This window comes from Microcebus murinus, chromosome 10 (assembly GCF_040939455.1).
Source record: "Microcebus murinus isolate Inina chromosome 10, M.murinus_Inina_mat1.0, whole genome shotgun sequence".
Lineage (NCBI taxonomy): Eukaryota > Metazoa > Chordata > Mammalia > Primates > Cheirogaleidae > Microcebus > Microcebus murinus.
In genome coordinates this window covers 3,316,307-3,339,455 of record NC_134113.1, presented here as the reverse complement: position 1 = coordinate 3,339,455, position 23,149 = coordinate 3,316,307, and the positions used below count along the sequence as shown (strand labels likewise).

The 23,149-nt window shown below is 60.7% G+C and overlaps 1 protein-coding gene across 1 annotated transcript in view; it reads right to left on the bottom strand.

The window, feature by feature from the left end:
• CELSR1 (cadherin EGF LAG seven-pass G-type receptor 1) overlaps positions 1 to 22,700 on the bottom strand; it is a 150,194-nt gene extending 127,494 nt beyond the window's left edge. The window contains exon 1 of the mRNA XM_012756954.2: positions 19,088 to 22,700. Coding sequence (XP_012612408.2) covers positions 19,088 to 22,700 — 3,613 coding nt within the window. The remainder of the gene's footprint in view (positions 1 to 19,087) is intronic.
• Positions 22,701 to 23,149: the final 449 nt, after the last annotated feature.

Sequence of the window (23,149 nt, the reverse complement as noted above, 5' to 3'; positions counted from 1 at the left end):
GACCCATCCTTTTTTTAAAAAAAGAGAGAGAGAGAGAGAGAGACAGGATCTCACACCATCACCCAAACTAGAGTGTAGTGGCATCATCATAGCTCACAGCAGCCTCCACCTCCTGGGCTCCAGTGATCCTCCTGCCTCAGCCTCCCCAGTGGCTGGGACTACAGTCGTGTGCCACCATGCCGGCTCTGTCACAGCTCTTTACTTGGCATGTCTACATTTCTCTCACCTCCCAGCACCCCTTGGAGGCCGGATTCCTTGCGGTCGGAGCCCTCTAACCTCGACTATGGTCCTTCCCCACCCAGGTGGGCCCCATCGCTAGAGGGGGGTCCCACTGGAGCCTCAAGACGACGGTGGCGGGAACCAGTGACGGCTTGTGACGAGGCAGTGATTATTTAAGCCACACTTTAGCTGCGGCCTATGTGACGCTGAAGCCCTCGGCCCCCAGGCTTGAGCAGGTGCCTGCCGTCCAGCCAGGCACGGCCGGGGCGAGGTCCACCCTCGCTCTTATCTGCAGAGCCCGAGGCAGCGCCTCTCTGGCAGCCAGTGAGTCACAACCAGTCCTGGGAGCCCGGGGGCCCGGGACAAAGGACACGCTTCGGACCCCCCAACAGCACCTGTGTGTAGTCACCAGATCCCCGCTGGAAGGCAGGGACAATGCGGTGGCCCCTCGGCACCTCCCCAGCCCTTGCCGACTCTGGTCCCTCCTCCTAGCATCAAAGAGAAGCGGAATCTCTAGCAAAAGCGGCTCCCTGGCGGGACTCCGGGCTGCAGCCTTGCCTGCCTCACAGCTCAGCTCTGCAGCAGAAAGGACGTTTCTGAATGAACCACCCGGACCTGTCCCGCCCGGCTGGGCTGAGTCACTCCCGTGAGTTCAGCAAGCGCAAGTCACTGCAGGAAAAGCCCCGGAGCTCCCCCGCCTTCTCCAGGGACGCCTGCCTGCACCTGCCACCCACCCGGCCTCCCCCTCATCCCCGGGGCTGAGCACCCTGGACCCATCTGGGCCGCCTGGCACTCACTCTCGCCACACCTCCCCACAAAAGTGGCTCTGTCCAAACCCCGGCCCCCTCGGGCCCTGGCAGGCAGCCGGGCCCTGGCCAGCCCCTTCTGGACAGCAGCCCCCTCCGCTGCAGCCCGGTCCCCTCTCGGGGCACCAGCCAGGCTAAGCCCCAAAGGCGCACTTGGGGGACACAGGGCAGGCTAGACAAGGAGGAGCCTTCAGGTCACCCTCTGGCCAGATTGTGGGACGCCGAGCCCCTGCCCATCTAGTCCCAGCCCCCAACCAACCGACCAAGTGCCCCCCCAAGACCCGTAGGCCCTCTCCTGGGTCCTCCTGGGGGGATCTGCACAGCTGGGGCCACGCTCGGGGGTCCCAGAGCTAACACGGATGTCAGCTTGTTAGCCCAGGTTCCCAAGTCACATGACCCCCAGGTAGGACGGGTCCCACGTGTTTCATTAAGGCAAAAGGAGTGCGCCTCGCCTTAAATACAAACGCTATTAAGTCTTTCAACAGAAAACAAGAGAGCATGACAGTCCACGTCTCCCTGGTGAGGTCAGCTCTGCAAGGGCCAAGCCTGAGCTCAGGAGAGGGACCAGGTGGCCCAGGGTGGTGGCCCCCAAGCTGCAGGGCACCCAGGGCTGGAGCTGGGGGGTAGAGCCCATGGGACAGGCCTCGGCCACACATGCACAGACACCGAGGCTGTGTGTCCCGCTGGGGGCCTGCCCGGCGCGGCGCGTGCCTATCTGTGCAAGTGACAAGCTCCCAGCAGCCAGTGCGGGACGGCCAGCCCCTGCAACAGGTGCACTAGAACGTTCCGCCCATTCCACAGATCTCCAACACTGGCCAACGCGCAGAGCATATTCAATTTGGGTGAAGAAAGCAGGAATGAAAGACCTTCAACAGCCCCACCCTCTGGCCTCCTTCTGGGAACTTCCCCTAGGATAAAGGAAAGACGACCAGGCCATCACAGGAGGATCCTGATCCCAGCGAACAATTAAATAAATCGTGGCACAGTCCTGCAAAGACCTGCAGAAACAGGCTGTCTGGCCATCGGAAAGGATAATATCGATACATACTGAAATAGCTACGATAGAGGTTAAGTAAAAAGAGTAAGTCACAAAAGAGTCTCTCCATGGCAGTACTTTTGAAAAAACACAGACATATGAATACATACTGGCCAGGCACAGTGGCTCACGCCTGTAATCCTAGCACTCTGGAGGCTGAGGCAGGAGGATTGCTTGAGCTCAGGGGTTTGAGACTAGCCTGAGCAAGAGCGAGACCCCATCTCTACTACAAACAGAAAAGAAAAAAAAAAAAAAACCCAGCCAGGCATGTGGCACCTGTAGTCCCAGCTACCTGGGAGGCTGAGGCAGGAGGATCGCTTAGAGCCCAGGAGTCAGAGGTTGCAGTGAGCTTTAACGATGCCACTGAGCTCTACCCAGAGCGGCTGAGTGAGACTCTGTCTCAACGAAAACAAACAAGGAAACTGAGCACCTTTTTTCACAACCTCCCACCCTTCATTTAAAAAAAAAAGAAAGAATACTGTTTTTTTTTTTTTCCAGAAAACAAATATTTGAGGCTCAAGCGACCCTCCTGCCTTAGCTACCTGAGTAGCTGGGACTACAGGAGCGCACCACCAAGCCCGGCTGAAATCGCTTTATAACAAGCCCCCTCCAGAGATGAAGGCATTAACCCGTGGCGGGGTCCCCACTTCCCAACACTCTGGCTTTGGTGCTGAGGTTTCCACCACGCGAACTCTGGGGGCCACACTCAAACCATAGCCCGTGCTTAGATAAAGCTCTGCTAAGGTATTCTACGTTTGAAATGATTAATCCTGGGTGGTGAGATTTTAGATCCTTTCTTTTCACCTTAGTAGATTAATTGCACGAAGGCTACTATAAATGCCAACACTGACGCAGACATCACCCAGTGCTCCGCCCTGCCACTGCCCTTCCCGGCTCTTCCCTGCAAAGCAGGGGGGCCGGGCGCCTGAAAACCACATTCCCAGGCTCTGCCCTGGCCAGTGGGGTCCGGCAGAAGGGAGATGTCTGTGCTCACTAGGAGGAGAGTGGAGTGGCAGCCATTCTGCCCCGGGCAGTGGCAGCCAGACAGCGGGGAGAGACTCCCAGGGGCCTGTCACGGTGGGGCCACAGGGCTCTAGCAGGGCTGCCTGGGAGCAGTGGGGGGGGGACCCCGCGCAGGCCCCGAGCTGCTGGGAGGCAGCAGGGAGCAGACAGGAAACAGTCTCTAAGTGCAAGAACATGCTCAAGGCCATACACTGAGTTCGCTTCTACAGCACAGCATTTATCCCATGAGCAAGAACCAAGACGGATCCCAGGTGACCCAGATGGAGCTCTCTCAGTCCAGGGACTCACAGGTGACAGGACATGTCGCCTCGGCGAGGCCAGATCTCTGGTGTTACCAGAGCTGTGGCTGAAGCTCTGGGAGGGGCGGATCAGGGTGAGGAGGGGCAGAATTTCCACCAGGAGTTAGGTGTGAAGGCTGAATAAATAAATGCAAGAACACCTGCTGCACCAGGCAGGGCGGGCAGGAGGTAGGGAAAGGGAGGGCGGGGCTTCGCTTGCAGAGGCCCACCTGGAGGCAGGTGAGCTACCCGCTGGGCAGCGCTGAGAGCTCAGTGGGGGAGGGAGAAGCCACACTGCAGGACACACCTGTGATGGAGACCATGTCACAGGCACAGTGGACCCAGGAGGGGCTCAGGGCAGGGCCTGGCCTGGCCAGTGTCAGCTGGGGGCCACCCATGGATGAGCTGGCCTGGAGGCAGAAGGACCCTGAGGCTTCAGCCACAGGCCAGAGTGTGAGCCACTCGGGTGGAGGCCAGGGTGGCCCGTAGAGAGAGACAGGCAGGGCTAGCTGACAGCCAGGTGACCAACATGGCCTGGTTTGCCCAGGATTTTCTCAGGTTTAGCACTGAGAGTCCTACGTCCTGAAAGCCCTCGGTCCCAGGCAGACCAGGACAGTCGGTGACGCCAGTGCCACCCTGGCGGTGGGAGGGAAAGGAGAAGGCAGAGACACAGGACTGCGGTGGCCACCGCTGGGGTGAGGTTCCCGCTCCACGCCTCTCGGGCAGGCAGATGGACTGACCCTTGGCTGCAGCCTGTGCCCCAGATCTCCGGGCCACACGCCCCTCCCCCAGGGTGGAGGCCATAGCCTGCCTCCCTTCCTGCAGCCACCCCTGACACAGGTAAGTCTTGTGATTTGACAACATCTTTCCAAATAGCAATAAACCAGAAATGATACTCAAGTTTGAATAATACCATCTGATTTTAAACTGTTTTTTTTTAAGTATGCAATTTCAGGGCAATGGAAATGTTCTGAAACTAGATAGCCGTGGCGGCTGCACCACCCTGGGGCTGTAATAAATGGCACTGCATCATACGCTTTAAAACGGCCAGGACGGTGAATTTCAGGTTCAGTGAACTGTACCACAATTAAGAACAAAAAAGTCGGCCGGGCGTGGTGGCTCACGCCTGTAATCCCAGCACTCCAGGAGGCCAAGGCGGGAGGGAGGATAGCTTGAGCTCTTGAGTTCGAGACCAGCCTGAGCAAGAGTGAGACCCCGTCTCTACTAAAAATAGAAAAATTAGCCAGGCGTGGTGGCTCATGCCTGTAGTCCCAGCTACTGGGGAGCCTGAGGCAGGAGGATCGCTTGAGTCCAGGAGTTTGAGGTTGCTGTGAGCTAGGCCGACACCATGGCACTCTAGCCGGGGAGGCAGAGCAAGACTCTGTCTCCAAAACAAAAAAGTAACCAAGACAGCCCTCAGAAATCAGAAATTCAGCCAGAGTTAACTGGGGCGGTACCAGCGGGGGGTTCCAAAGTCAACCTCCCTGGAAGAATGTGTTTGCCAGCCAAGAGCGCACTGAGCACAGCAGGCTCTGACCACGATGATGCAAGTGTTGTCTTGTAAGGCAGAACACAAAGGAAGGACGCACTTCTAAAAGTCATTTTCCACCACTTTGACACCTCCAGGCTAGTTTCCACGACCGGCTGGCTACACGTGGCGCCTTCAGCCCACACCCGACCTGGAGTTCACTCTCCCAACTTCTCACCTGGGCACGACCCTCTGAAGACACACGCAACACCCTGAGGGCTGGGGCAGGAAGCTGTGACCCTGGCCCTGGGCATGGGGATTAGCAGGACAGGCAGGCGATGGGGGCTACTCACAGCTCCCTCCCCACGTCCCAAGCCACCTGCAGCCGATCTTCCACTGACCCCCCCCAACCCCACCCAGACACGTGCCGTGGCCTTGTTTTTTTATTTTAAAGACAGGGTTCTCACTGTCCCCAGGCAGGAGTGTAGAGATATCTGTCACAGCTCACTGCAGCCTCCAACTCCTGGGCTCAAGCAATCCCCTTGCCTCAGCCTCCTGAGCTTGAACCACCACACCTGGCTAATTCTTCTAGTTTTAGCAGAGACAGAAGTCTCCCTATGTTGCTCAGGCTGGTCTCGAACTCCTGGCCTCAGCCATCCTCCCACCACCTCGGCCTCCCGGAGTGCTGGGATTACAGGCCTGAGCCTTTCTGGTTTTCAAAGCAAGGGCTGTCTGACAAAGAAAGGCCCAGAAGGCTGGGCTCGCCTGCTCAGACGCTGCAGCCACAGAAGGCTGGCGGGCAACTCTGAAGGAGAATCCAGACCGCCGTGGCATCTGGCCAAGGTGGGTTCTCGCTTGACGGGTCACTGCACCAGGGGACAGACCCCCTCCCCAGCCCCTGCTGCAGAGAATGCAGCCGCCAGACACAGTCTGGCCCCTGAAGGAGCCTGGCCCCGTTTTCACACTGTTCCACGTTTGCTGCGGGTTCAAACACTGCTGGGCCAATGAGCGACAGACAAAACAGAAAACAGAATTCCTGCTGCGAGCACAATGGATTTCCCAGGCCAGACGGGGGACTTGGACAGCTACCCCATCGCCGAAGCCATCAGCTTCCTGCCTGTGGGTGCCCCCCTACCCCCAGCCCGGTTTACCCGGAAAACAGACTCCGTCTATCCCTTGTTGTTCCCTGTGTGGCTCGGGGTGGGGTCCGGGAGGCAGAACCACACACAGCCCCTGGCGTGCAGGGTCCCCACCACCCAACCCCGCTGCTCTCTGGGAGTGTCTGCCCACAGCGGGGCGCCCCTGCAGACACGGGGTCACCCAGTCCACGGGGCTTCCTGTCCTGCACACACACACACGGCCCTGACCTCTGCGGTCACGTGCCAGGTGGACAGGAAGTATCTCAGAACAATAAACCTCAATATTTTCCATTCTCTCCTCTTTGAAGCTTGGGAGGGGCTTCTGACTGCCTGTTAGAATTTTCCATGCTCGCGAGAGAGGGCGGGTGGGAGAGGCGGCTCCCACCTTAGTTAATGCACGGCGCACCACGCACATCCTGCGCCGTCCCCCTCCTAAAGGACGTCTAGAAGCACGAGCGCCTCCCCGGAGCCCAGGAGCCACTGTCATTTCGTGGGTCATCCAGGGAGCCGCACACCTGCGGGAATGCCGGGAGCGGGGAGCCCGCCCGTGCCACGTCCGGGCTACTCAGGGGAGAACAAAGGCGCCCCCGGATCACGGGGCGTTAGAACGAGGGGAACGGTGCCGGGCTTCAGGCATGCAAAGAAACAAGCCGCAGACGGCAGAGGAAGGAGAACTCGGCCGCCCGACATGACACCCAGAGACAGCCACGCCCGTGAGGCTGGACACAGGTGCTGCAGGGCCGAACTGCGTCCTACCGAGAGACAGACGGGACCAACGCCCGGTACCTGTGCAGGTGACCGATTCGGAAATAAGGCCTTTGCAGATTCAGGTGTAAACTGTGCTGAGGTCCTGCGGGAGGCTGGGCCCTTACTCAGTGTGACTGACGTCCTTGTGGGACACACACAGGCCGTGTCACGACACAGCAGGGACAGGAGCGATGCTGCCCAAGCCAAGGAGCCCTGAGGACGGCTGGGACCCCCCACACCCCCCCCCAGAAGCTGGGAGAGGCAGGAGGACCCTCCGCTGGAGCCTGCAGAGGGAGCACAACCCTCACTGTCACCTTATATCGGAGTTCTGCCCTCCAGAACTTGAGAGAATAAATTTCGGTGGCTTCAAACCCCCGGTGTGCGGCCATCGGTGACGGCAGGAAGCTGGCAGAGCAGCTCTTGGACCTGGAGGACCTGGTCCCAGCAAAAGAGTTCTGCCCCGACTCTCACTGACACCAGCCCCTTGCTGCTGACAACTCCCCTCGGCTTCACGAAAGGCTTAAGCACCGGGCACGGTCCAAAAAGGTCTGTAGATGCAGTAGAACTTTCTAGAAGTGCACAGCCTGTGTGATGCTTTTGCAGGCACCGGCTCCCTCTGGCTCACCTGTCCAGACCACAGCGGGGCCGGGCAGGGCCGCGCACCTGCAGTCAGTATGCCCCCTGCACAGGTCCAGGCACCAGCTTGGCGGGACCCAGGGGCAGTGGGGACGCCCACTGGACGCCCAAAAGTGTCACAAAGACAGGGTTGGAACCTGCCCTGCCGCAGACCTCCGAGGGCACCGAGAAGTCTCTCCAGGCCGTCTGGCCCGCAGGGTCCCCACCCCTGGCTCTCAGGTCACCTCCCCTGTTGTGCCTGCACCTCCGCCAGCTCCCCAGGGGTCCCTCGACATCCACCCCGGTGGGGCCTGGAGCTCCCGGGTGTCCCCAGCTAGCTAGGGCCCCACCCTGGCTGTCACCAGCTCACAGCTGCCGTCTCCCAGGAGCCGTCTCTCTGTCATCGGCCAGAGTCGCCAGGAGCACGGCTCCCGGACCACTGTCTTCCCTCAACACTGCCCGCCTGTCCGTGGAACCTTCCGGTTTCCCACGGTTGCCCTAGTGCCTCCGGCAGGGACCCCGGACACAGGCTCAAAGAGAGACCATCACAAAAGCAGGGAAGCACCGAGGCAGGCTACAGCGGGAAGGAACCTCAAAACACGACGCCCAGGGGCCAGACGCCAGCCACGGAAGGCCACGCACCGTGACCGCCAGTGGGTACGCAGTTTCCTTCCATGGCATCAAAAATATTTTGGAACTGGACGTAGGTGAGGGTGGCACAGCACTGTGAGCGCACTAAACGCCACTCGATCACTCGCGTTAGAATGGTTAACTTCACATCGTGTGAGTGTCATCTCGAGAAAAGCAAAAAAGGAGGAAATGGAGCCAAACTGCTTAAAGGTATCAAAATGCCGATAAAAATACACTTGAATCAGCACGTGCACAGGTGGCTTGAATCCGAGACACGGTCACAGGGGGAGGGGGCCGAGGACAGCCCCGGGCTGCGCAGGGCAGAGGGTCTGGATCCGGAGCCCACCTGGGTTCCCGGGGAGCAGCTCGCCGCCCCCCAAGTAGGGGCAATCAGGTGGATGCGCCAGGGCCGGGCCTGAACCCCCAGACGTCCCCTCCCTGGGCTGGGGGCATCTGGGACACTCAGGTCCCTCCCCATGGACCCCACCCGTCCCACGTCCCCAAGACGCGAGGCCCCAGACTCTGTGGGAAAAAACCAGGACACAGCAGACCTCACAGGTGCCCCCACCAACACAGTCCCTTCCTCTCGCCCAGGGCTTTTAACACAAGGGAATGTTCACCTGCCTGGCTTTTAATAGGCAGTTAAATAACCAGAGAGATTTTATCCAAGTACTAGACACAAAACATATATTTAGGTATCGACCCCTTTGGCCATTTACGATGCCAAGACTCGGGTGGAGTGTTGGGGAAAATTCGCAGAATGAATGAGATAGCTGAGCCCGGCAGGAGCGCGCTGGGTGGCTTCAGGGACCCAGGACAGGACAAAAGGAGCCAGCTCAGCGCCCAAGCTCTGGGGGCAAAACCTTCCTGAAACCGCGGGCAGAGGCACCTGCTTCCCCAGCTCCAGCACCTGAGTGGTTTTTGTTTTCTCAGCATTTTTTTTTTTATTAAACTTTTTTTTTTTTTTTTTTGAGACAGAGACTCACTTTGTTGCCCAGGCTAGAGTGAGTGCCGTGGCGTCAGCCTAGCTCACAGCAACCTCAAACTCCTGGGCTCAGGCGATCCTCCTGCCTCAGCCTCCCGAGTGGCTGAGACTACAGGCATGCACCACCATGCCCGCCTAATTTTTTCTATATATATCAGATGGCCAGTTAATTTCTTTCTATTTATAGTAGAGACGGGGTCTCGCTCTTGCTCAGGCTGGTTTCCAACTCCTGACCTTGAGCAATCCCCCTGCCTCGGGCTCCCAGAGTGCTAGGATTACAGGCGTGAGCCACCGCACCCGGCCTTTTTTTTTATTGTGGTAAAATACATATAACATACAACTCACCAATTTAGCCATTTTTATTATTATTATTTTTTTTTAGAGAGACAGTCTCTTACTCTGTCGCCCAGGCTGGAGCACAGTGGTGTGATCCTAGCTCACTGTAGCCTAGAAGTCCTGGGCTCAAGCGATCCTCCTGCCTCAGCCTCCCTGAGGAGGTGGGACTACAGGTGCGCACCACCACATCCGGATTAATGTATTTTGGTTTTTATTCTACAGATGGGGTCTCACTATGTTGCCCGGGTTGGTTTTGAACTCCTGGGCTCAAGCAATCCTCCCACCTTGGCCTCCCAAAGTGCTGGGATTACAGGCGTGAGCCACTGCGCCCGGCCCCAGTTTAACCATTAAGTGTACAGTTCGGGGGCATTAAGTAAATCCATGTTGTGCAGCCATCACCTCCATTTCTCTCCAGAACATTTTCATCTTCCCAGACTGAAACTCTGCACCCACGAAACACTAACGACCCATTCCTCTCTCCCGGCCCCTGGCAACCACTGTTCATTCTCTCTATGGACTTGACCACTCTAGGCACCTCACAAAGGTGGGATCGCACAGTGTCTGTCCTTTTGTGACTGGCCTGTTTCACCGAGCGTAACGTCTTCGAGGTCCGTTCACGATGGAGCTTATATCGGAATCCCCTTCCTTTCTAGGGATGAGTAACTCTCCGTTGCAGGGACAGACCACCCTTTGTTTATTCACCTGTCGGCGGACATCTGGGTTCTTTCCACGTCTTGGCTATTGTGAATGTCGCTGCTATGAACGTGGGTGTACGAGCGTCTCTTCCAGACCTCGCTTCCGGTTGTTTTTGAGTATGTGCCCTAAAGTGGGACTGCTGGATCACGTGGCAGTTCTGCCACACCGTTTTCCATAGCAGGTGCACCATCCTACACTCCTATCAACAGTCCCCCGCTGCTGATAAAATTTATCATTTCTCCACATCCTCACCAGCAGCACTGCTGCTTTCTGATTTTTTTGATCACAGCCATCCTAGTGGGTGTGAAGTGATATCTCATTATGGCTTTAATTTGTACTTCCCTAATGACGCTGAGCATCTATCTTTGTGTGCGCTTATTGGCCATTTGTAACTCTTGGAGAAATAGCTATTCAAGTCCTTTGCCCGTTTTTCAACCTGATGGTTTGTTCCCTTGTTGTTGAGTTGCAGGAGTTCTTTATATATTCTGGATACCAATCTCTTATCCAGAGATACCTGAATTCAGAGATGTAAGAGATTAACAACAGGTCCACAGGGCCAGACGTGCCCAGCACCAGGCAGTCAGCACAGGGCAGCGAGGGGGTTGCGACCCAGGCCTCACCTCCGGTGACATCTCATGCTCACTCAGGGTCCTGTGTCCAGTGTGGTCACAGGCTCCAGGACAGCTGCGGGGACCACAGCTGTGGGCAGCAGCCTCCCACAGTGGGACTGCACGGCCGCTGAACAACTTCATTCTGACTGTGAAAACAGTTCTCTAAGCCGGGCACGGTGGCTCACGCCTGTAATCCTAGCACTCTGGGAGGCCGAGGCAGGAGGATCACTCAAGGTCAGGAGTTCGAAACCAGCCTGAGCAAGAGCGAGACCCCGTCTCTACTAAAAATACAAAGAAATTAATTGACCAACTAAAAATATATATACAAAAAGTTAGCCGGGCATGGTGGTGCATGCCTGTAGTCCCAGCTACTCAGGTGGCTGAGGCAGGAGGATCGCTTGAGCCCAGGAGTTTGAGGTTGTTGTGAGCCAGGCTGACACCACAGCACTCTAGTCCGGGCAATGGAGTGAGACTCTGACTCAAAAAAAAAAAAAAAAAAGAAAAAGAAAACAGCTCTTTAACAATAAACTCGCTGATAAACGGTTATTGGCCTGCAAGAGAGTTCTTATCTCCAAATGCTAACACAGGATATGATTTTATTTGAATTAGCTGCTGTTAGTTTACCTTAACCGAGTGTCATGTAGATTAGATATGAAAAAAAAAATCCCAAAAATATTACCATAAAAAAGACGCAGAACTGGGAGAGAAAACAGACTATTAAAAAGAAAAATCTTGACGGATGGATGATGAGAAAGGGAAGGAGGGTGGGAAGAAGACAGGCAGAGGCAGGGAGGCAGGCGGGGTCCAGGGCCATGGGACCCGGCTCTGCTCCGGGCGAGCTCCTCACCTGCTGTCTGCCTCTGCTGCCCCACACAGAGCCTGTGGCTGTGACCACAGACACGCCTGCCTGGCACCAAGGAGCTCACCACCCTGCACCTGGTGCCCGCCGGTCCTGCACCCCACTGCTTGCTGTGACAGCCCCAGCACAGGAGACCCTGCAGGGACCCCCTCCTCCAGCATAGGCCTCCCCTTCCCCCCACCCCATCCTGCAGGGTGAAGCCCCTACCCTCCACCCCCCACCCCAGTGGAATCAGGCACAATGTGCACGCGATTCTCAGCCCTCCTCTTCTGGGAGATGTGGTCACTCGTGCTGAGCTTTCATCCTTGGGAGTCCCCACGCCTGTGTCCCAGGGCTCAGCCACCGGCAGACGCAAGGAGTCAAAAAGTCAGCGCGGCAGTCGGCGCCCCAGGTGCCCAGGGTCTGGGCCTGGCCCTTCCTACTGCTACAACCTCCCTAGCCTCAGTCTCTTCACCTGTGAAATGGGGATTCCGTGAGACCTCAGTGACCCGAGCAGGTGCGGGCACACAGGGGCAGCACGGCAGCAGCGCCCGTGTGGCTCCCTCACGGGCCAGCCCCCAAACAAGGCCCCCAGCTCCGAGAGACCTGCTGTGTCACCTGCACACTCCCCGCAACCCCCGAAAGGCGTTTAGACGCGTGTTGGGGTGGCTGGAAGGGCAGGTGTGACCCTGCACAGGGACCTTCACCGAGTCCCTCCTGCTGCCTGTTTGTTTTTTTAAAAGAGGCCCTGGCCTCCGTCCAGGACATCCAGGGAGGGGCCCCAGCGCGGTCTCGGCGACGAGGCCTGGCGCGGGGCTTTTCCCGGCTTTGGAATGTTCACACCCAGAGAGGGGAGCCGATTACCAAGCACCCACAAGTTCCTACCTGAAGCGAAAGCACGTAATGCACCCATCAGAGATTTCCTGGAAAATGCCCGTCCCTCTCACCCGGGGCCAAGTCCCCAGCAATGCACGGGGGACGGAAAGTGGCCCTGGGGACGTCCTTGCTCCGAGTGGTTCCCCCCTGACTCCCCAGTGAAGGCAGCAGCCGCTCGGCCTGGCAGGTGGCCGCCTGCCCCCACCCCCGTGGGCGCCCCTTGGCTCGTTTAAGAAATAACTCGCAGGCCTGGCGCGGTGGCTCACGCCTGTAATCCTAGCACCCTGGGAGGCCAAGGCAGGGAGGATCGCTCAAGGTCAGGAGTTCGAAACCAGCCTGAGCAAGAGAGAGACCCTGTCTCTACCATAAATAAAAAGAAATTAGCCAAACAAGAAAAAATGGAAAAAAATTAGCTGGGCACGGTGGCGCATGCCTGTAGTCCCAGCTACTCTGGAGGCTAAGAGAGGAGGATGGCTTGAGCCCAGGCGTTTGAGGTTGCTGTGAGCTAGGCTGACGCCATGGCACTCTAACCTGGGCAACAGAGTGAGACTCTGTCTGAAAAAAAGAAAGAACGAACCTGCAAACATCTGCTAAGCGCCTACTGCATGCCCTGACCCAGGTCCACAGGCGAGAGTGGAGGGAGGCCTGGGGTCTCCACAAAAGAGTGGCCAGGAGCACCCTCAGGACCCCAGCCCTCCAGCATTTCCTTGGGGGACCCTGCTCCCCTCCGGAATCAACGGGACAGCAGGAGGTGCCGAACTAAAGGGGGCCCTTTGCTACGTCCCCTCCCGCATTCCAGAATTTCATTCTAGGCCATTTATACGAACCTGTGTGTTCAGGTTACAGGACAAGAAGAGAAAAACTTAGAAAACTATTTCCCCCGAGGCTGTGAGCTGAGGAAGCCGTGCCAAACTCAGGACTGCGCCCACATGATAAGATCTACTCCTGTTTGGATCCCAGCGCGGGGGGGGGGGGGGGCCACACCTGGCACAGCCGCCCCCCCACACCCTTCCTTGACAGGCTCAGCTCTGGGGCGGGTGCCCAGGCCCACACAGGGTGGGCAGCGACACCACGGCCCCTTCCCGGGTGAGACCAGCGCCGCTTCTTGACTGGCTCCCGCCCCAGAGCCTCACCTGCCTGCCACTCTACCTGGACTGGGAAAAACGGTCTCCCGTCACCCTGGTTGGTGGGTGGGCCTGATGGAGGCCTCCCACCCCAGGGAGCAGGTGCCGAGGTGGGGTGCCCTGCCCCCAGCCAGCTGCAGCTTGCGGTCCTTTTCTCCCCCCCCTCCCCCTCCCTCCTCCGCCTCCTGCCCCTCCAGCCCCCTCTAGCTCCCACGACTCAGAGGGAAGCTACGCAGAGCTGGGCCGCTGAGGGTGTCCCCCACCACCTTCTCCCAGTGTCCGTCCGGGGTGAGCACCAGCAAGGGTGGTGGAGTCGCAGGCCAGGCCAGGAAGGCCATGCACGTTAACCTGCCCACTCCTCGAGGCCTCGACTGGGCTGTGTACAGGTGCCAGGACCCCGCAGCCACCCCGCCTTCCCTCCAGGCCGGGCCTCGCCCACCCGCCACTTACGCTGACAGCCCTGTCTACTCCTCAGAGACGCCCCCAGCCCCCGCCTCTGGGCTCTGGCAGAAGCCACCAAAGACCTGCCCGTGGCTAGCCCAGGTCCACCTCTGTCCCCAGGCTCCCAGACCACCAGAGGACGTCCATCAGGGAGGACCCCCTTGGGGACCCTCACACCCCCTCGGCCTGCAGGGCTGGGCCCTTGGGCCTCCCCTGCGTGTGGCTCTTCCCGCTGCGGACTCATGCAGACTCCCCCCCTCCCTGTAGGCTGCTCAGGCCAGGGGTCCTCGAGGCTGGGCCTGGGTCCCATCCTAACTGCCCACACCCTCTCTACACGGACACTCTCTTGTCCCCAAAGCCATGCTGACCATTTCTGGGCTGTGATGTCCTCTTGGGCTGTCAGCCCCCAAAACTGTGCTAACTACCTGGGGCCATGACCCCAGTGGTCCTTCCCTGTCCAGACCTGCACACTCAGTGGTCTCAGGACAATCTCCAAGGTGCCCTAGCCACATGGGGCCCAAAACCGGCCTCATGGTCTTCTCCCCAGAGCTGATCCCCCTGCAAGGACCCTGGCTCAGAACACACACCCCACCCCCGTCCCAGAGGCTGAGTGAACAGGGCCCAGGACCTGCCCGTCCGGGGTTGAAATCCCACAGCTGCCACCACTACAGGCTGGCGTCCTGGGCCCCTGTCCTTGGTTTGCTCCTCTCTGAGATGGATGTGGCAATGCTGCCATCCGTAAGGTGACCTCGCAGCAGAAGAATTCAAGGTGCTGGGCCAGGCGGGCTGGGAGAGTCCCGGCACCCGGAGCAGGCTGGCCGCCATCAGCCCACCGTGACCACTGAGTGTGGCCCTCTAACCCGGCAACTCCCTCCTCCACCCAAGCCTCCTCCCGAGCTCCCCTCCCCCTCCATTGTCTCTCGAAGAGTGACCTGCCCAGCACTAGCCCAAACCCCCCACGGCCAGCCCCCGCCCGACCGGGAACCCTCCACGCCCCGTCTCCGCGCCAGGCACACGCTTCCCACGCGCTCACTGGTTCCGGAGGGTCCCCAGCCCACCCTGGCCTGCGCGCCGTCCTCACCTCCCTCCCCTTGAGCTCAGCTGCCTTGTCTACCTGTCCCCAGCCACCGCCCGTCAGGGCCACGCTGGCTCTCCGCACTGGCCCGGCACACAGTAGGTGCTGGATAAATGAATCAACGCTCCTTTGCTTCTGAGCCAGCGTTTCCCAAGGTAGGAGCAAGCCACTGCTCCAGAGTCACCGCAGCCCTCAGACGGTCACGGCGGCGTTGCCAAAAGCACGCGACTGTTCCCAGAGGAGCCAGCTCAACCAGGGGAGCCATTTAAGGTGGCCTCATCCTCCCTACACCGCAAGTTTCAGAAGAAATTCTACTGCCCTTCTGTGCGTCCAGACGAGGCTGGTACGACGGCCCGCTCCTCATTTCCTTGTTTGTCATCTTCCGCGTAAAAGCAACAGTGATTTGTTTAACTAGCCAAACACCTCGCAAAGCTCTATCGAGCCTAGATGGCTTTACACCGTGCACTCCCCTCCAGAGTAACCGGCGAGAGGCTGCTCAGCCTTGCTGTCTCACTGGGCTTCAGTATTTTCTGACATGCCCGAGTGACTCACCCACAACCACTCTCTCCCGCAGAGCTGCTTTCCCACACCTGCAGGTTCCACCCCACGGCAGGGGGCGGGGACGTCGCCTTCCACCGAGAGCCACACTCTGCAACAGGCAGCTTGAGGTCTACACCCACGGGCACACACGTGTTCCAGGCAGATTAAAAATGTGCGTGTCACTAAAAAGACCAATGTCTAGGAAGACCACAGAGAGCATTCAACTTTCGACGAGTTGCCGCTGGGTGATCAGCCACGCTGCTTTGAAAAATGCAAACACAGCTTTTATTACACGTTTACCGTAAAAAAGTCCCCATCACAGAATTTAAAATCTCATTCAAATGGCCGGGCACGGCGGCTCACGCCTGTAATCCTGACACTCTGGGAGGCCGAGGCGGGAGGATAGCTTGACCTCAGGAGTTCGAGACCAGCCTGAGCAAGAGCGAGACCCCCGTCTCTACTATAAATACAAAGAAATCAATTGGCCAACTAAATATAGAAAAAATTAGCCGGGCATGGTGGCGCATGCCTGTAGTCCCAGCTACTTGGGAGGCTGAGGCAGGAGGATCACTTGAGCCCAGGAGTTTGAGGTTGCTGTGAGCTAGGCTGACGCCACGGCACTCTAGCCTGGGCAACAGAGTGAGACTCTGTCTCAAAAAAAAAAAAAAACCTCGTTCAGAAACTGTCACCTATAAAATGAGTATCTCCTACAGCTGGCTGTCACTCAAAACCGGCAGCTACTTAAATTTCACTGCGTTCGGACTTCAAAAGCTTTCAAACAGGGGTTAGCCCGCGGAGGGCTACGTAAAGCCGTCAACGCTGGCTGCTCACAGTCAAGATGATCGTGCCAACCCCCAGGCGGGGCGGAGAGGCACTGCCCTCGTCCCACGCATGCCTGCCCAGGCCCCGCCCCCCGCACCGACCCCTCCCCTGCAGAAGCTGGGGGCCCTGCTGGAATGGCTCCCACAAAAGCTCCTCGCTGCCTGCTCCACCCGGCACCTCCAGGGCGGGAATAAGGAAGGCATCAAAGGCTCTAGGGTACGGCTGTAAATCCAGGGAAGCCTGCGAGACCCCACTGACAACGGCGTCTAAAACGACAGCCCCCCTGTGCCGTGCCTCAACAAAACCTGACGATCCGCCTCCGGCTGATTCAAAGGCCGGTCTTTTTGTCTGGTTTGGTCTCGCTGTTCAGAACTACGGATCTCATCGTTGATGGAGACTTGCTCCTTTGGCACATGAAGCAGTAGCCCAGTGGGTCTGAAAGTTACGGCGCAGCGAATCGTTCATTTTTAGCGACTAACGCCTCAAAAATGTTCCCTTAGGTAAGAGAGGAGAGTGTGACAGCTGGGCTTGTTTCTTCCTAGTCATAGTTTTGACACCTGGTGGCCCCTGCTCACCGGCTGTGTAACCCTGAGAAAGTCAACTCGATGCCTCTGAGCCTCAGTTTCTTCATCTGTAAAATGGGCAGCAGAAGGACACCACTCACCTCCCAGTGACCGGGGGACAGATGGCAGTGTGAGCAGGAGGGTCTAGAAAACTGCCGGACGGAACCCAGTCAAAGGTAATTGCCACCATCTGGGGGGAGTCACAGCTAAGGTTCCCCCTCCCCGCACCTGATGTACAGGAGGTCAGCGAAGGAGCCAGAGCCAAGGACTGGGGTCGCTGGGACAAGCACCACACAGCACGGAGCCCCCACTGCACCTTTGACAGCGGTCAGGCTGTGTGTCTACCGGGTGCGACAGCCCTCAGTGCCCAACCCCTCGGAATGGCCTCGTGCTAACCCAGTGTGGCCTGGCCAACCTGCAGAGCCCAGACTGCTGGCGCCCAGGCCAGCAAAGTGTCCTGCCCGGCACGGGCCTGCCCCCTCTGCAGCAGCACCATGTCCGTGGAGACCCTAAGCCCTGTTACCTCGCCTCGTTGTTTCTATACAGGCCACACTTCCCATCCTACTTCACCTCACAGACGAAGTGGTGCAGGAAAAAAAAGAGTAAGAACATCCATAACCCTGGTTAACAACCTGTCCCTTAGGGCCTGTTCCATACACTCTACACGGTTTTTTACAACCTCGCAAAACCTAAAATGCTCACCAACAAGACAGGCTATGCTGCCAAAATCCATCTGAAGCATTAAGTATTGCATCATTTCAAAACTGAATCTGTTTAAGCTCCAGATTTTATAGGCAAACGACTGGAAGTGGGGCCTGTTTGCTTACCAAGTCCTCGTACACACGGAAGTGCAGCCCACGGTGGAAACAAGACCGGTCAGAAAAGTCACCGTGTGATTCTTCCAGGGCTCCCACGGCCTTCGCACACCCTAAAAACTTGCTGTTCAAGCAGCTCCTCTGGGACACGGACTCCCACAACCCACAGATCTGAGCCTTCTTGGCCAGGCACGGTGGCTCACGCCTATAATCCTAGCACTCTGGGAGGCCGAGGAGGGTGGATTGCTCAAGGTCAGGAGTTCGAAACCAGCCTGAACAAGAGCGAGACCCCGTCTCTACTATAAATAGAAATAATTGGCCAACTTATATAGAAAAAATTAGGTGGGCATGGTGGCGCATGCCTGTAGTCCCAGCTACTCGGGAGGCTGAGGCAGGAGGATCGCTTCAGCCCAGTGGCAGTTTGCTCTCATCAATGAGGTCCCCTGCCTGCACCAGCTGACCACGTCTAAGGGTGGGCGGGCAGGCAGGGCCTCTCAAAGAGCCACCGGGGGTCCCTTTGTTGTCCCCTAACCCCCTGCCAAATCCTTCTCTTCTCCTCCGTGTCTCCCAATTCCCAGAGCCTCTATCTGCCCCTGTCCTGGGCACCGCAGGCCGGCGCTGGCACGCAGGGGACCGTGGCGTGGAGGACAGGCTCTTTGCTGCCAGGCACGTGGCAGCTGAGCCGAGCCTGACGCACCCTCTGTCCACCTGCGGCCCCAGAGCTGGCGCGCAGGGTCCCACCCTGGCTCCACCGCGGACCCGGGCGGGCCTCTTACTCAGCACCCAAATTACAAGCCCGTGTCCAGGAGCACAAGCCGAGATCAAACAAGGCCGTGCTTTTCAAAGAGCTTGCACAAAGACGGCACACATAAACCCAACTGATATTATCCGGAGGAGACAGAAGAGCGAGACCAAGGGAACAACAGCCGTATTACGGGGTGACTCAGGGACCTGTCCAGCAATTTCCAACGGTCCCACCCGGAAACTAATTGGCACATGGCACCGGCAGTGACCTTTGATCTTTCCAGAGAACCCCGCGGGCTGGCTGGCTGAAGAGCATCCCCAAGCAAACCCTGCAACCTGGATAACCCCAGGCCAGGTTTTAATAGTAGGAGTCAGGAGCCACCAGCCTGCCAAGGAAAGTGCCAAGCCCCGGCCTTGAACTTGAAGCGGCCGGGCCTGCTCCCAGCAAAAGTGCTGAGGGAAGCAGCGCGGTGCCTCTCCCCTTCCCCCGGCCTAGGCGGGGCACCCGCCCCCAGCATCCGACCGGAGGCGGCGAATCCCCAGGGAGCTGCCCGGGCCCTGCCCGGAGATGCGCCCCGGCATGCCGGGCGGGCGCTTGGCGGGTCCCTGCGGCTCTCTGGGCGGCCCGGCGGGAGCCTCTCCCAGCCCTGGGCCACTCACCGGACACGGACACCTCCATGAGCGCCTCCAGTGGCCGGTTGTTGTCCAGGTCCGTGCTCAGCTGCAGCTCGCCCGTGGAGGGGTCCAGCAGCAGCAGGTGCAGCTCGTTGCCCTGCAGGAAGGTGTAGTTGAGGCTGTCGGACAGGTCGGGGTCGTGGGCGGGGATGCGGCCGATCACGCCGGTGGGGAAGCTGTGGGACTTATTGGTGACGTAGTTGTTGAAGAGGATCTGGAAGTCGGGCAGCACCGGCGGGTTGTCGTTCTGGTCCAGGAGGCGGACGTGCACGGTGGCCCGGCTCACCAGCGGGGCGGACGTGGCCTGCACCACCAGCACGTACTCCCGCTGGACCTCGAAGTCCAGCTCGACCAGGGCACGCAGGTCCCCACTCAGCAGGTCCAGCTGGAAGACCTCGGGCACGTTGCCTTCCACGATCTGGTACATGATCTGGGCGTTGGGGCCCTCGTCGGGGTCGTGGGCGCGAATCCTCGCCACCACCGAGCCCACGGGGCTGTTCTCCTCCACGAACAGCTCCAGCTCGTCCCTCTCGAACACGGGGGGGTTGTCGTTAATGTCCAGGACCGTCACCTGGACGTCCACCGAGGCGCTGAGGGGAGCGGGGCTGCCCCTATCCACGGCCAGCGCCCGCAGGTTGTACACGGCCACGTGCTCCCGGTCCAGCCGGCGCTGGGTGCGGATCACGCCAGAGGTGGGCTCAATGTAGAAGTCCCCGTCGCCGTCGTCCCCGCCCTGGAAGGTGTACAGCAGACGGCCATTGGGCCCGGAGTCCCGGTCCGTGGCGGAGACCTGGAGGACGCTGGTGGACGGCGGGGCGTCCTCGAAAACAGAGCCCTGGTAGAAATCCCGCAGGAACCGGGGCGCGTTGTCGTTGGCGTCGAGGATGAGGATCTCCAGGGAGGTGGTGTCCGACTTCTGGGGGATGCCGTTGTCCCGCGCCGTGATGGCCAGCGTGTAGGCGGCCTGGTCCTCGTAGTCCAGCTCCGTCGTGGTGCGGATGGTGCCGGTGTCCGGGTCGATGCGGAACTGCGGCACGGGGTCCTCCAGCACGTAGGTGATGCGGGCGTTCTCGCCCGTGTCCTCGTCCGTGGCGATGATGGTGGCGATGGAGGTGCCCACGGGCCGGTCCTCGCTGACGCTCACCGTGTAGTGGGAGCTCTGGAAGACCGGCCGGTGGGTGTTGGCGTCGGTGACGTTGATGAAGACCTGCACGGTGTGCGAGCGCGTGCCGTCGGACGCGGTCACCGCCAGCACGTACTGCCGCTCCTGCTTGTAGTCCAGCGGCAGGGCCAGGGTGATGAGGCCGCCGCCGCTCTGGCTGCTGAGCGCAAAGCGGTTCCGAGTGTTGCCGCCCGTGAGCTGGTAGGTGATGACGCTGTTGGCGTCGCGGTCCCGAGCCCGCAGGGTCAGCACGCTGCTCCCCACAGCGGCGTCCTCGTTCAGGCGCAGCTCGTAGGCGGGCTGCGTGAACGCCGGGTCGTTGTCGTTCACGTCCAGCACGGTGATGGACACGCTGGCCGAGGAGCTCATGGCCGGCGAGCCGTGGTCCACCGCCTCCACACCGAAGCTGTAGTACTCCACCGCCTCCCGGTCCAGCTCGGCACACACGGTGATCCACCCCGAGCTGTTGTGGATCTGGAAGGGGAAGTCCGGGGCGGAGGCAGGGTCCTCAGACCCGGGGCCCGCGGAGGGCACGTCCACCAGGCGGTAACGCAGTCGGGCATTCTCGCCGGCGTCTGCGTCCACCGCCTGGATGTGCAGCACCGAGTGGCCCAGGGGCACGTTCTCCAGCACGGCGGCCTGGAAGGGGCTGCTCACGAAGATGGGCGCGTTGTCGTTCACGTCCAGCACCTGCACCGACACCAGCCCCGAGGAGTTGATGAGGGGAGGCCGGCCCCCATCCTGCGCTTTGATGCGCAGCGTGTACTCCCGGATGGCCTCGAAGTCCAGCGGGTTGATGACGTCCAGGCTCCCGCTCAGGGAGTGCAGGTAGAACTGCCCCTTCAGGTTCCCGCTGACGATGCTGTAGTGTATGGCCGCGTTCTGGCCCTGGTCCCTGTCCGTGGCCTGCACGCGCAGCACCGCCGTGTTGACTGCCACGTCCTCGGGCACCTGGACCACGTAGCGCTTCTCGCTGAACTGGGGGTAGTTGTCGTTCTCGTCCTCCACCGCGATGTGCACGGTGGCCGTGGCGCTGAGCGGCCCGGGGTTGCGGCCCTGGTCATTGGCTTCCACCAGCAGCTGGTGCTCGGCGGCCACCTCGCGGTCCACCGCGGCCCGCGTGCGCACCACGCCCGAGCGCGCGTCGATCTCGAACACGCCGCCTGCGCCCTGCAGGAGGCGGTAGCGCATGTTGGCGTTGGAGGGCGCGTCGCCGTCGGTGGCGCGGATGGTCAGCACCTCGTAGCCCACCTCGAGGTTCTCACGCACGCGCTCGCGGTACTCGGACTGCTCAAAAACCGGGCTGTGGTCGTTGGTGTCGCTGACCGTGACGGTGAGGTAGGTGGCGGCCGAGCGCCGCGGCGAGCCGTGGTCCACGGCGCTGACCTTCAGGACGTGCGTGTCCTTGGTCTCGCGGTCCAGCGCGCGGGCCGTGCTCACGGCGCCCGTGGCGGAGTCGATGAGGAAGTAGCCGTTGGAGCGTTCATCGAACAGTGCCTCCATCTGGTAGCTCAGGCGCCCCGCCTCGCCCTCGTCCGGGTCGTGCGCGCTCAGTTCGATGACCTCTGTGCCCGCCGGCTCGTTCTCGGGCACCGACACTTGGTAGCTGGGCAGCGGGAACTGCGGGCTCGTGTTGCCGCCCGCGCCCCGCCGGGCCCGGCGCGCCACACCCGCCCCGGCTAGAGGCAGGCTCGGCAGGCTCCGCGGTGGCGGGGACAGCGGCGCGGAGGGCGGCGACAGCGGCGCGGAGGGCGTCCCCGCGGCGGCCGCCTCCAGCACCAGCTCCACCCGGACGGCGCCCGCAGCGCGCCGCAGTGTGCACAGCAGGCGCAGGCGGATCGAGCTGCCCGGCGGCAGGCAGATGGGGCGGCCAGGGCAGCGGGGTCCCGGACGCGCCGGGCAGCTGCAGGCGGGGAAGGTGGTGAGGGCCGCGAGCGCCGAGTGCAGCGTGGCCCCACCGCCACCGGGGGCAGGGAAGCAGAGCGTCCCGCCCAGCCCCGGCACCGTGAGCACAGCCCGCGCACGCAGCTCTGCGCCAGGGGCCCGTCGGGGCCGGGGCCGGGGTCCGCAGCCAGGACCCTGCGCGCGGGCCCGCAGGCGGAGGCTTAGCGCTGTCGGAGAGCCACGGGCTACCAGCCGGACCTGCAGCGGCAGCGGGCGCCCCCCTAGGCGCGCGCAGCCCCGAGGCCCCGCGCCTAGCCCGCGCCGCCGTCCTGCCAGCCGCCCTTCTCGGTTCACGTCCAGCAGCTCCCGCAGCGCCCGGGGCGTGCGCGCGGCGTCCAACGCGTAGGTCCAGCCGGGCCCCAGGGCGAAGGCGCGAGCCCCGCCGGGCACGCGGAGCTCCCAGGCGGCCGCTCGCAGCCCCAGCGCGGGCAGGGCGGTGGCGGCGGCCAGGAGCAGCAGCGCGGGCAGCACGGGCGGCGGCGGCGGCGCCATGGCCCGGAGCCCGAGCCCGAGCCGGGCGCCCGAGCACAATCCATGCACCCGGCGCGCCTCCGCATCCACCCGGCGCGGCCCGGGGGCGGCTCCCGCGCGCCCGGCGCCGGGCCCTCGGGACGGCCCGCGCCCTGTCTCCCTGGGGGCCCTGGCGGGGACACCGGGGTCCGCGCGCCCGGCCTCCCCCGCAGCTTCCACTTCGAGAGCACTTTGCGAAAGTTTGCGAGTTGGTTTCAAGATGGCTCCTCCGCGCGTCCCGGGAGGGCGCCGCGCATCAACCTGCGGCGGCGGCGGCTCCAGGCGGCTCCAGGTGGCTCCGGCGCGGGCTCGGCCCGGCGGGCGTGGGAAGCGGGGCGGGCCCCGAGCGGGGCGGTACGCTCCCCGAGCGGGCTGGGCCACACCGTGCAGACCCCGGCGGCCGGCTGCTGCCTGGGCGGTGCGCTCGGCCC